General features: G+C 34.1%; 1 protein-coding gene across 1 annotated transcript in view; it reads right to left on the reverse strand.

Annotated features, from left to right (window-relative positions):
* NBEAL1 (neurobeachin like 1) overlaps nt 1-12,843 on the reverse strand; it is a 195,557-nt gene that overhangs the window by 40,598 nt on the left and 142,116 nt on the right. Inside the window, exons 36-42 of the mRNA XM_080798670.1 lie at nt 12,141-12,289; nt 11,185-11,318; nt 9,498-9,599; nt 7,398-7,493; nt 6,885-7,009; nt 4,686-4,826; nt 1,321-1,451 (exon numbers count right to left, since the gene is read on the reverse strand). Of these exons, the coding sequence (XP_080654796.1) occupies nt 1,321-1,451; nt 4,686-4,826; nt 6,885-7,009; nt 7,398-7,493; nt 9,498-9,599; nt 11,185-11,318; nt 12,141-12,289 (878 nt within the window). The remainder of the gene's footprint in view (nt 1-1,320; nt 1,452-4,685; nt 4,827-6,884; nt 7,010-7,397; nt 7,494-9,497; nt 9,600-11,184; nt 11,319-12,140; nt 12,290-12,843) is intronic.

Raw genomic sequence — 12,843 nt, forward strand, 5'->3', positions numbered from 1 at the left:
TTTACTAATTAATATTAAAATTTATTGACATTCTAAGAAATGTACTTTGCTTTCTCCCACCTAACTCATTTCAAACAAAGAAGCAATATACAATTAGAAAAGGAAGCCAGCAGGACAGTAGTTCAAGACAACTTCCTTTAGTGAACATCAGAAATTGTCAAGCTAAGAGTATCTTAACTTCTGTGTCCAAATCCTCCTAGCCCGGATACCCTGTTTTGGCAGTTCCAGTCCTATGGCTAAGAGTCTAGAATCAGAGTCCATCAATAGATTCATTTGATTTTCTGAAAGTGACCAATTTTAAATACCTTACTCTGAGAAATCAGATGCCCTGCCTCCAACAGCATGTCCCAGAGTGCATGATCAGAGGACACAAAGCCCTGGATATGTTCTCCCTAATGTAGCAAACAACTCTACTACAGAAGCAAAGGGTCAAACATTAACACTTCATACTAGGGGAAGAAAAGGAAGTTGGTAATGGTCCTTTGACACTGTAATTTTCCTTAAGAACCCCAGTAGTAACAATCTTCTCATTTTCTTACTGTGCTTAAAAGGAAATCTAATTCCTTCATAGAGGAAGTATCTGGATATTTTTAAAGACTGTCTTTGGCTCCATAATGCTCTACTTCAAAAACATAATATGATTTTTCAAATATTGTGGTACCCTATACCTTGTCATTAATTTCAATTTGCCTCCTCTCTTCTGCTCTAAACCAGGAGTCAGCCAACTTTTTCCATAAAGTGTCAAAGAATAAATATTTTTTCCTATGTGAGCCCAATGGTCTCTGTTGCAACTACTCAAATAAGCTGTTATTCTATGAAAGCAGCCACAATCTACATGTAGATGAATTGGCTTGACTGTGTTCCAACGAAATTTTATTTATAAACAAATGAGTCTATCCTGTGGATCTGACCCATGACCTACAGGCTGCAAACCCCTGGTTTAAATCCTCATCTTATCTAACTCAAGCACTTTTTTTTTCTTTCCCACCCCTAACTCAAACACTTTTAGCCTAAGTGGCTAGCTGTATGGCTGAAATAGCATATGGCCATTTTTGCATTTTTGCATTGCGTTCTAGAAAACCCAATACTCTGACAAATTCTCTCACCAATTCAAATATGACTCATTTATCATGGTTCACCACAGCACCTCCCTAGAAAAGTAAGACTACATCTGGACATCAGTCAAACCCTATCTATGAATAACAGACAGAATGAACCTTAAGTAATCTACAGAATATCACAAAAATTTCCTGAAAGGTATTTTTCAGGATCCTTCACTGGGACCCACTGAGTCAAAATTCTTAATCTCTCATTTCTTACGATTTTGATTTTCCAAAAACTCTGGGAAACAGAAGAATTCAGGAATAAGCTCCTTCACATCATATGCATTGTCCATAAGAGCCTGCCAGGTGGCAGGAATGGAATGGAACTGTCGATCTGCACAGTCAAATCTGCAAGTGGAGATTGACAGAGAACAATGAGTAAATTTCAGTGAGAGCAACAATAGCCATGAAACAAGCCTTACACTCCCTTCAGGTTCTTAATGATTAGAGCTTCTCTTTCATTCACCTTTCTCTTAATGTCTAAAAACACAATTTGGGAGGCACCTAGGTAGCTCAGTCAGTTTAAGTGTCTGCCTTTGGCTCAGGTCATGATCCCAGGGGGATTGGGCCCCACATCAGGTTCCCTATTCAGCGGGGAGCCTACTTCTCCCTCTCCTACTCCCCGTTTGTGCTCTTCCTCTCTCTGTCAAATAAATAAATAAAATCTTTTAAATTACATTAAATTAAAATACAATTTGTTTTTCGTTCTTATGATAATATGATACGTTCATATGATAATCTTTCATATTTTGTTGCAAGGAACTAAATACTACAACTTTTTAAGAAAGTTTTTATTTATTTATTTGAGAGAGAGTGTGAGAGTGGAGTGAGTGGCAATAGGGGACAGTGAGGGCAGAAGGAGAGGAAGAAGCAGGCTCCCGGCTGAGCAGGGAACCCTATGCGGGGCTCAATCCCTGGACCTGGGAACATGACCCAAGCCGAAGGCAGACACTTAAGCGATGGAGCCACCCAGGCACCCCTCACTTTAACTTTAATCACTAGTATCATTTTAGTTAGAAGAGCTGAAAACCAAATCACACTGGAGAAAATTTTTAAGTAATTAAATGTAAACCTAAGGGACTTTTAAAGAAAGGCCTAATTTTTGCTGAGTAAAATTCATTACAGAGAGTGAATAAACATTATTTGGATATTTTAGATTCACAGAATTTAAAGATCATTATTAATATACATGGTTAACAAATCCATAGGAGAGCTGCTGATTTAATCCTCTTTACAAACTCTTCTAAAAACCAGAGGGTGAGATAGGGAAATGGTTCTTTTTATAATATATATTAAATATTAATATATAAATATCTTATATATTAAATATATATACTTATATATAAAAACCTTATATTTTAAAAATATTTTTTATATTTTACTTGCATATACTATTATTGATTTTATTTTTAAGTTCCACCACAGGCCTATGGTAGTTGAAAGAAGCTCAAGTAGTCATGCTGCAATTTTATTATACTGTTTTTATGTATTTTCTATTCACAAAAAGCATAAACCCCCGTTTAATCTCCTTTGATATTGTTTTCCTGGATTTACTTAATAATACCTACCAATCTTGGTTTGAGGTGGAGCTGAACTTAGAATTCTGAATTTAATTACAGTCAATGATTGGGTCATCAATAAAGTCTAATAATGGTGTATCCAAATTCAAGGAGACATAGGTTTAATGGTAGAATTTTTTGTTTGGGTAAGGGAGAATGGCTTTACTGAGATATAATTCACATACAATTCACAATTCAATGGTTTTCAATATATTCATGAGTTGTGCAACAATCACCACAATCAATTTTGAACATTTCCATCACTCCTAAAAGAAACCTTGTACCTATTAGCAGTTCCTCTCTATCCACCCTATCTCAACTCTGGCAACTGCGAATCTACTTTCTGTCTCTATGGGACACTGCATGTAAATCATACAGCATGTGGCTTTTTATGTCTGGCTTATTACATTTAGCATACTGTTTTTGAGGATCATTCATGTTGCAACATGTATCTTTCATTCCTTTTATCTACTCATGGCCAAGTAATAGTCCATTGTATGGATATGCCACGTTTTATTTATTCCTTTATCACCTGACAGACAAACAACCTTCAGGCTGTTTTTACTTTTTGGCTATTACAAATAATGCCTCTATGTACACCTGTATATAAGTTTTTGTGTGAACATATGTTTTCAATTATTTTGGGGGTATAGCTAAGAATGGAATTACTAGGTCAGGATAATTTTATGTTTAACCCTTTGAAGAACTTTGAAGAACTGCCGAACTGTTTTCCACAGAGGCTACAGAATTTTTCATTTCCACAGGCAGTACATAAGGGTTCTAGCTTCTCAGCATGCTCATCAACACTAGGTATTACCTGTCTTTTTTATTATAGCCATCCTTGGAAGTGTGAAGAAGTTATCTCAATTTGGTTTTGATTTGAATTTCCCTGATGACTAAGGATATTCAGCATCTTTTCATTTGTTTCTTGGACATTTGTATATCTTCTTTGGAGAAATGTCCATTCAGATCCTTTGTTCAGTTTTTAATTGGGTTATTTGTCTATCATTGCACTATAAAGGTTATTATATTGTAGACTTCAAGTCCCTTATCAGATATACAACCTACAAATATTTTCATCCCCTGAATGGGTTGTCCTTTTCCATTCTTGATGGAGTCTTTTGAAGCAGAGAATCTATTTCTGAAGCCTTGTAGTAAAATCACTAATTGTTAAAATCATTAGAAGCTGAAAAGACCCAGTTATACCTTCATGGGGAGAAAACTACCTGCTATCATGTGTATGTAACATTTGGAGATGGTTAATGTGATCACAGGGACAGAGTCTCTTCTTGAAAGCCAAGGCTTATTGCACTAAAGATAGAGGAGTAAGGTTAATTTTGAGAGATGAAAACTATATGCATAGAGAATAGAATAGGCAATGTTTACATAGTTTGACTGGGTGCATAGGAAAGGTGAAATAGTAATGTTAAAGAATAAGGCAATACGGAGATAAAATGTAAGTAAGTAGGAAGCTATAGAGAGGATACATTGGAAAACAGAAGATTCATAAAGAAGTTTGTTTCTTTAAGATTATTAGGAAAGTGTGAACATAATATATTATAATTCTGAGAGGTAATATGATAATACAATGGAATCACACACCTGTGTGGGTTATGAAAGAGCCCCTCATTCCTCCTCATTTTTATTCTTTAATAAATATTTTAAAGAGGACCACTCAGGCATTGGTTAGGTTTAAATCTCTGTCAGATGTCATGGATGTAGGTCTAAATCAGTTCAAACTCTCAGTCTCTAGCAGGTACCTAAAACCAGTAAGAATCACAAAGCTACACTAGATAACCGTAAAAAGGAATTCTCCTTAAAGGTCATTTGTGTAAGTCAGCTGGAGTGACTTATTCTCGAACTAGTTTGGCTGTTTTCATTTAGAGGCTATTAAATGAATTAAAACCTAATAGAGGAGACTAAAACAGATAAGGCCCTGTTATATAGTACATGACATGAAGGCAAAGAGTTTTCAATGCTAACATGTAGTCTAAAGAAAATAGTGTATTTACCCAAAACATACCTTCCACTCTGAAGCTGGATGTGGAGGGTGGTGAATGGTTCTGTACGAATAAGGTAGTGCATAACCCCAGCAGAATTTGAATAGTGAGTACCATAATGAAACTTATCAATAGTTCCCATGGGATCCTCAAAATTTTCATATCTAAAAAAAGAAACTGAACTTTTGTAACCATAATAGTAATATTAAATTAGGAGGACATAAGGTTGTAGTGCAATGCTAAAAACATAGTTTTTAAGAAGTCCTTATTAGTATTCATTATTTACATATTCATATCATCATGCCAAGTTAATAAAAAAATTATTCATTAATACTTCATCTGAATGTAATATCACTAGAAACAGTAATATTTTGTTTCATATTATGCAATAATACATATTCACTGTAGATAAATTAGAAAACACAGAGTACCAAAAAAGGAGAAACTTAAAATCAAGCACAGAGATAATTAACATTAACATTTTGATGAATATGTCATCCTTAATGTATAAATTAGTACACAAATATATTTCAGTGTAAAAGTGCTATACATAATATATTGTCCACAACCTATTTTTTCATTTAACAGTTTTCTATTTGTCTTTCCAAATGACTGAATAGTCTACTTTTTAACAGCACCCGGTATTTATAACAGCAACATATACGAATGTATGACAATTTAACTATTTCTTTAGTTTTGGATATAAAGGGTTATTTGATTTTTCTGCTACCATAAGCAATGTGATAATGAGACATCCTTTTGTGGACAAGATAATGGAAGAAAATACGGAGGATCAGTCAAGAATTGTGGAAATGAATGTCTACTAATTAAAGGAAAAAGAAGGTTGGGTATGAAGGAAGATGATGGATAGGAAGACCTAAAGTAGATAAAAAGGAAAGGATATATATATATATAGTAATTCTATAAGCACTACCAATATGTAATTGTTTTGAATGGTGGTTTGAATACTGACATCTGAATTAACGGGTATAAAATATGAATAACAGGAGAGTTTTGGAGGAAATAAACACTAAACTTTTCAAACCAAAACAGTAATTAGTTCATCGAGTTGAGGCCAATTTCCTTTTACACAGAAATCATTAATATTCAGGAGAATAAAAGCTTTCAAGTCAAAGTCATCTCCATTTATGCAAAAACATATACTATTAAAATTTAAAACAGTGTTTCCTGTGGAACAGTTTTTTTTTTTTTAATTTTATTTACTTATTTGACAGACAGAGATCACAAGCAGGCAGAGAGGCAGGCAGAGAGAGAGGAGGAAGCAGGCTCCCTGCTGAGCAGAGAGCCCAATGTGGGGCTCGATCCCAGGACCCTGGGATCATGACCTGAGCCGAAGGCAGAGGCTTTAACCCGCTGAGCCACCCAGGCACCCCGAAACAGTATTTTTAAAAGCCCGTTTTTTTGTTATTGTCAGAAAAGTTTGACTAATGGTAGTGAGGTTACATATATACAGAATTCCACTAGTAAATCAAATCAAGTATCAAACACTACAAAAAGTCCTAAGATAGATTTGCAAATAAAATGAAAAAAAAAAAAAAGTACTCTCAAATAAATCTACATTATTTGTTTGCAAAATAGTTTTTTGTGCAAAATGACTGTAAGTCCTTACTGACAATTTATCCACAATTTCAAATGGAGAAAAAGGGAAATTAAAATTAGATTATTCTTTTACCAGTCAGCAGCTTGCTTTGAAGAAAAAAATTATAAAAGATTCACAGGATAGATCATAAATATACAGAATTACAAAAATTCCTTTCCTTATTAAAAGATAGCAACTTTCTACACATTTCAGTATACTTTACTCACATTATTTGTGAATCATAGGTTACTATTAATTTTATATCTACCAAAATATTGTATTAAATTAAAAGTTATTTCTTCATGTTGATTAGGAGGTTAATTAAGTCTAAAATATCTGGGAAGAAAAATTACCCTTCAGCACATAAAAGGTGAAAAGAAACTCTAAACAAAATCAACCTAAATTTGGCACAGAAGCAAAACTAACTGAATATACGTAAGATACTTGAGGGACGATCATATATTTTCAAGAACACACAGTGAAGGGATTATCAGACTGATTACCAAAAATAGCTGTGCATTTAAGAAAAGTAACACTTGGTTGGCCATAGTAGAAATCAATGCAAATTCAAAACACCATCATAAGTGATGGATATCTTTCAAAAGGGATAAAATGCACTTACTTTTCTCGCATGGCTTTGGCATTTTTATCATTAACTACCCCAATTGGTTTGGAAAGATCTCGAAATACAGATGGGTTATTAAGGTCCAACTCTTCTGAAGTATAATCTTGTAAAATCCAGGGAAACTAAAAGAGCCACAATTTACAATTTAGACATTCCTTTCCAGAGAAGTTGTAATATCAAATGCTTATCTAAAGACAAAACGGGATAGTCTTTAAAAATAATTTTCCCTGTTTCAAATGTTTATTCATCTTCAGTTCCATAGCCAGAAGCGTTATTTCCTATAATTCCACTGGAATATTTTTAATGATGTGAAAAAGAAAAGCTTTTATTATTTAAATACTCCTCATGTTTATATATGTTTTGAAGACAGCAGATAGAAAATATACAAAAGGCAAAAACAGTTCTTGTATCTTTTTTAAAGATGACAAATCATCATCATACACATACGTTTTTTGTGTATTATAAAACTGAAAGGCAATCCCATATTTGTGAGATTTCTATACAACTTACCACAGGATACTGCGCAAGGTCATTATAGGTTCGTCCTGCCATTGTATTTATTTGAATGAGGTAGTCAAAATTTGATATCTCTCTGTTCACCCATTTCTAGATAGTACAAAAAGCAAAATCAGAATTAACTTAAATTTTTAGAAGTTAGTAACTATTACTGATAGCACTAACATGATTTTTTGTTCCCATTATCTTCATCATCTTACTAATAAAAGGAATGGGACTTCAAAAAAGGCTTAAATCAATAAACTTTTCCTAAATTTCTTTCCTTTTAAAAATTGGTCTTTAGAAAAGGAAGAGAAAAACAAACATAAATTTTTTTATTATAGTCAAAAAATTCAAAAGAATTCTTTTTTCCAATTAAGTTATTTAAATATCTCAAAAACGTCAATTTTAGGACTGTCGAACATGGAAAATTTTGTTACAAACTGATTTTTCAGAAGTGCACATATTAAAAAAAAGCATCCTAATGTACTAAAATGATCTGTAAATTTTAAATAAATATTATCTAACTATTTTCAGAGAACAGCCTTGAGATTTTGCTACATTAGATAATTTCCTAAAGAAAAACATAATCACCATTTTCTTTTAATCACTAGCCTATTAATTACTCTACACAGTATGGGTATGCTCGAGAATTTTGCTGACAGATTAACATTCACTTTTAAGATTACTATTGCCTTGGTGCCTGGGTGGCTCAGTGGATTAAGCCGCTGCCTTCGGCTCAGGTCATGATTTCAGGGGTCCTGAGATTGAGCCCTGCATCGGGCTCTCCGCTCAGCGGGGAGCCTGCTTCCTCCTCTCTTTCTGCCTACTTGTGATCTCTCTTTCTCTGTCAAATAAATAAATAAAATCTTAAAAAAAAAAAAAAGATTACTGTTGCCTTAAGCAAACAATACACTTAAGGAAATGGTGAGAAATGAATCTATATATATAGATTTTATAGAAAGCCCAATTATAATTATACTTGAGTGCTAACTTTAGAAGTACTTTAACAAATAAAGTTTATTCCACAAAAAAATAGGAAATACCCCATTAAATAAAGCTTATTCCATAAATAATATGAAAGAATTGCTGATGGTTTTTGAACAAGAGCAACACTTCAGATTATGATTAAAGCATATGAAAGAGGGAGGAGACCTAATTTAGAGACCTAAATTAGCAGACTATTGACAGTTCTGGAAAACAAAAAACAAGGGCCTTTCCTGGGGTGTTGGTAGTAGAAATTCAAGATATATTGGGATATAGGTGAGAATAAAATATACAAGAGCATTAATTAGATTTGGCTAATAGATGAACTGATTTTTTTTCCTTTTTCCTCCATGGGGTCTTTTGTATTTCCCCACATTTTACCTCATACGTAGATTAATTTTATTATTAGAAAAACTCAACAAGGGGTGCCTGGGTAGCTCGGTCGTTAAGTGTCTGCCTTCGGCTCAGGTTATGACCCCAGGGTCCTGGGATTGAGGCCCACAGCAGTCTCCCTGATCAGCAGGAAGCCGGCTTCTCCCTCTCCCACACCCCCTGCTTGTATTCCCTCTCAAGCTGTCTCTCTGTGCCAAATAAATAAATAAAATATTAAAAAAAAAAAAAAAGAAAAAGAAAAGAGAAAGAAAAACCCAGCAAGCCCACCTGTTATATTTTATTTTATTTATTTTATTTTTTTTAAAGATTTTATTTATTTGACAGACAGATCACAAGTAGGCAGAGAGGCAGGCAGAGAGAGAGAGAGGGGAAAGCATGCTCCCCGCCGAGCAGAGAGCCCCATGCGGGGCTCGATCCCAGGACCCTGGAATCATGACCTGAGCCGAAGGCAGAGGCTTTAACCCACTGAGCCACCCAGGCGCCCCCACCTGTTATATTATAAAAAGTAAAATTATTAAAATAGAAGAATTTGTAAGATATGCCCCATGAACCAAATGGTATGGGAGCTGAAGGACAGGACACAGTGTTAGTGAAACAGAAAGATTCAAAGATAATTCAAATCAATTTGAATGGAAGAATGGTTGTACTAACCAAAATAAAATAATCAGAAGAGGAAGTTTTAGGCAAAAGCCTGAAATACAATATGAACATTACAACAGTGCTGAAATTTCCTACCTGTGTCAATCCTGATGCTTTGAATAATTCCTGCGGTGATCTGGTGCCATAACTATTTGGAGAATGAAGTGACAACAGTCTACTATATACCTTGTTTCTAACCTATAACAAAACAGTATTTTACAGTTTAAAAATTGATCAAGACAAATTGGGATTGCGACTTTTGTAACTGCTTTATTGAAATACTTTCACATGCCACAAAATTTACCCTTTTGGAGTATATAATTCAGTGGGCTTTTTTTTGTATATTCAAAGAGTTGTGCAACCATAAACATTATCTAACTCTGGAACATTTTCATCATCCTTGAAAGAAACTTCATACTCACTAGTCATCAACCCCCCAATTCTTACTCCCTCTCATCCCCTGATAACCACTAATCTACTTCCTGCCTCTACAAATTTGCCTGTTCTGGACATTTCTCTTGAGTAGAGGATTATGGTTTTAACTACTCTACTAGTTTGGTGAAGTCAAGCTATATATATCTTTGAAAAAGTTACAGGGTATAATGGAATGATCAGCAGATACTGAATCAGAAAATAAGCTGGAGTCTAATTCCAATTCAGTCCTGTCATTTACTAATCATACTCACAAATCAATTACTTTACTGAGTCTCATTTATACATTAAACATAATAATCTCTACCCTTACAGTTTTCTGAATTCCTCAAGGCTATACAAATAAAGTAATAAAATTCATCTTTGAACTTCAGTTTCCTCATCTATTAAAAAAGGAGTAACAGAATTTGCCACAGTGAATCTGAAGGTTGCTATAAAGATTAGAACCATATATAAATGTGCTTTAAAAACTACAAAGTTATACAAATAAATGTACAGTATTCAACAGGAGCATGGTTGGTTTAATTATATGACATAGCTTCCTAAAAAACACAAGATTTGTATATTCCTATTGGGAAATTTTATTTTTAATAGTAAAAAAAGTATCCTTCTCTAAACAGAAATGCCCTTTAAACATCTGAACAAAATCATTTAAAAACTAAAACTGGATCCCACAAATGAACAGAAACTTAGTTACTGACTGTGCTAATCCAAATCATCTCCGAAGCAGATGAAGAAAATGGAATTGAATATTCAAGGATTTTATTAGGAGAGATGCCTATGACAGAAAAAGCTAGGCAAGACAGGAGACCTATCAGAAACTGATGCAAGTGTTACCCGAAGTGCGTAACAGAGGGAAGGAAGGTTGGGGGCAAGCACCCCAAGTAACGTTCTGAAGATAAATAGCTAGTATCTTGATCCAGCTAATCTGGCTTCAAGGGTAATCTCTTAACCACTTACACTATTCAAGAATTTACTCTAGTCCCAGAGGAAATACCTGCCTCATTATTATTTAACTGAACTGAACCCAATTTCATAAATCCCATCCTATCATGTATGTTGCATATTATTTCACAACTGGATATTGTGTGAGGCACCTATTGGCTGATACCCAGTATTTCACTGATTTATCTACTCATAAATAAAAACTGAAAACAAGCACCCTAAAAAATACTCAAACATAAATCCCCCCAAAATTAATTAACTACTTAGCTCCTAAGGCACAAATTTTTTCCTCTAATATTTTGACTTCACAAATGAGTAGAGTCCAAAGTTTCATTATAGCTCACCAACCAGAAAATTACTTCAAGCTAATACTCGGGGACTTCCAGAAAGGCAGCATCTTACATACCTCTTTTTTGAAATTGAGAAAGTAGTTGGATTGGTCAACATGAAAAATCTCAAGAGCTGACCTCCTTAAATTGTAACGCCGCAGGTGAATCTCTCGAACTTGAGAATGAGGCCACTTGAAATCAAAGCCTACTCCTAAAAACAGAAGAAATCTTGTGACCAAGGTACCATATGAAGTTCCTCATGTTGTGCAGAAAATATCTCCCAGTTCCTGACAAAAGTAGCACTTAAGGAAAAGGAATTAAATTTCTGTTTCACAGAAATCATTTGTTAAATTTAGTGGATGTTTAAATGGCTTCTTTCATTTACTTTTTTGAGGGGGGGGAGAGAGAGAGAGAGCAACATGCATGCAGGGGGTGGGGGGTGGCAAAAGAAGGAGGAGAGAGAGAGGATCTTAAGCAGTCTCCACACCCAGCGTGGAAGTGGCTCAGGCTCAATCTAAAAACCCTGACATCATGACCTAAGTGAAATCAACAGTAGGATGCTTAAATGTCTGAGCCACCCAGGAGCCCCTAAATGGTTTAAAACTTTAAAAAAATTCTAATGCTGTTCCCCTTCCTTCTCATGAGAACAGAGAATAATCCTGATTATTATATCTCAAAAACATTTTTTCCTTTTCTCTTTATATTGGCATTTTAGATTTAAATATCCTTTTTCTTTTCAAAGGACTAGGTGAGAAACTGATGGAAATAAATGTACAAATAAAATTAAGATTGCATTTTATAAAAACTTTACAGCAATCTCCTTCCATCAAAACCATTAAGAACACTAACAAAAAAGCATTCCTTTTAATACACTGTTGAATAATAAATTGAATCCCATATTGACTTTGTATTTCTCCTTTTAGATGATAGACCACAACTCCAGTCCTATCTTATTATTTTCTTCTCATTAATATTTGATAAACTGGATACTTAACTATTGAACAACAGAAATTATTCCCCCAGAACTCCTCACCATCTTCTTTTTCAATGCTGCAATCATAGAAGTAAATGTGTTGAGTAGTGATTTCTAATCTGCCAGGAATTACGTCAATTATTGTAATGAGTTCACAGTCTTCTGACAACACCAATTTTTCTTTTTGATCCTGTTCTTCTTTCTCATCACTGTAAAAACAATTATCAAGCAAACAAAAACCACTGAACAATGTATTCTGTGTAAATGGAAAAGAGTATCAAGAAACTATATTTGCATTACTTAAAAAAATATTTTACTGCATATTAAATTACTTAAATGCTGTCCAAATGTTACTGCCCAGTAACTCAGTTTCCAAAAAAAAGTTTTACATTTTAATTGTATGTGACCCATTAAAACAAAACACAGTGAATCTTTAAGACTACTGGCAGAGAACAATTCAAACATGCAGCAATTCGGGATTTTAGTTCTATTTGGGAGACATGAATTGAGCTCGAGAACATATGAATCTGTGAATAAAGGACTGCATCATTAGTGATGTTTTATAAATAATTATCAGAAGCATTAATTGTAACTGATTCTTAAACTGTAAAATGAGACTTTTCAAGAGTAACTAAATCTAGGTAATGTCCCCTGACCGTGGGACTGGGGATGATACTACTGCAATACCTTACTTAGAGTGAAGTCACCTTGTATCAAGAAAACTGCTTCACTTTATTTTTATTGGACAAGATAACTGGGAAGG

The sequence above is a fragment of the Martes martes genome (genome assembly GCF_963455335.1).
Source record: "Martes martes genome assembly, chromosome: 3".
NCBI lineage: Eukaryota > Metazoa > Chordata > Mammalia > Carnivora > Mustelidae > Martes > Martes martes.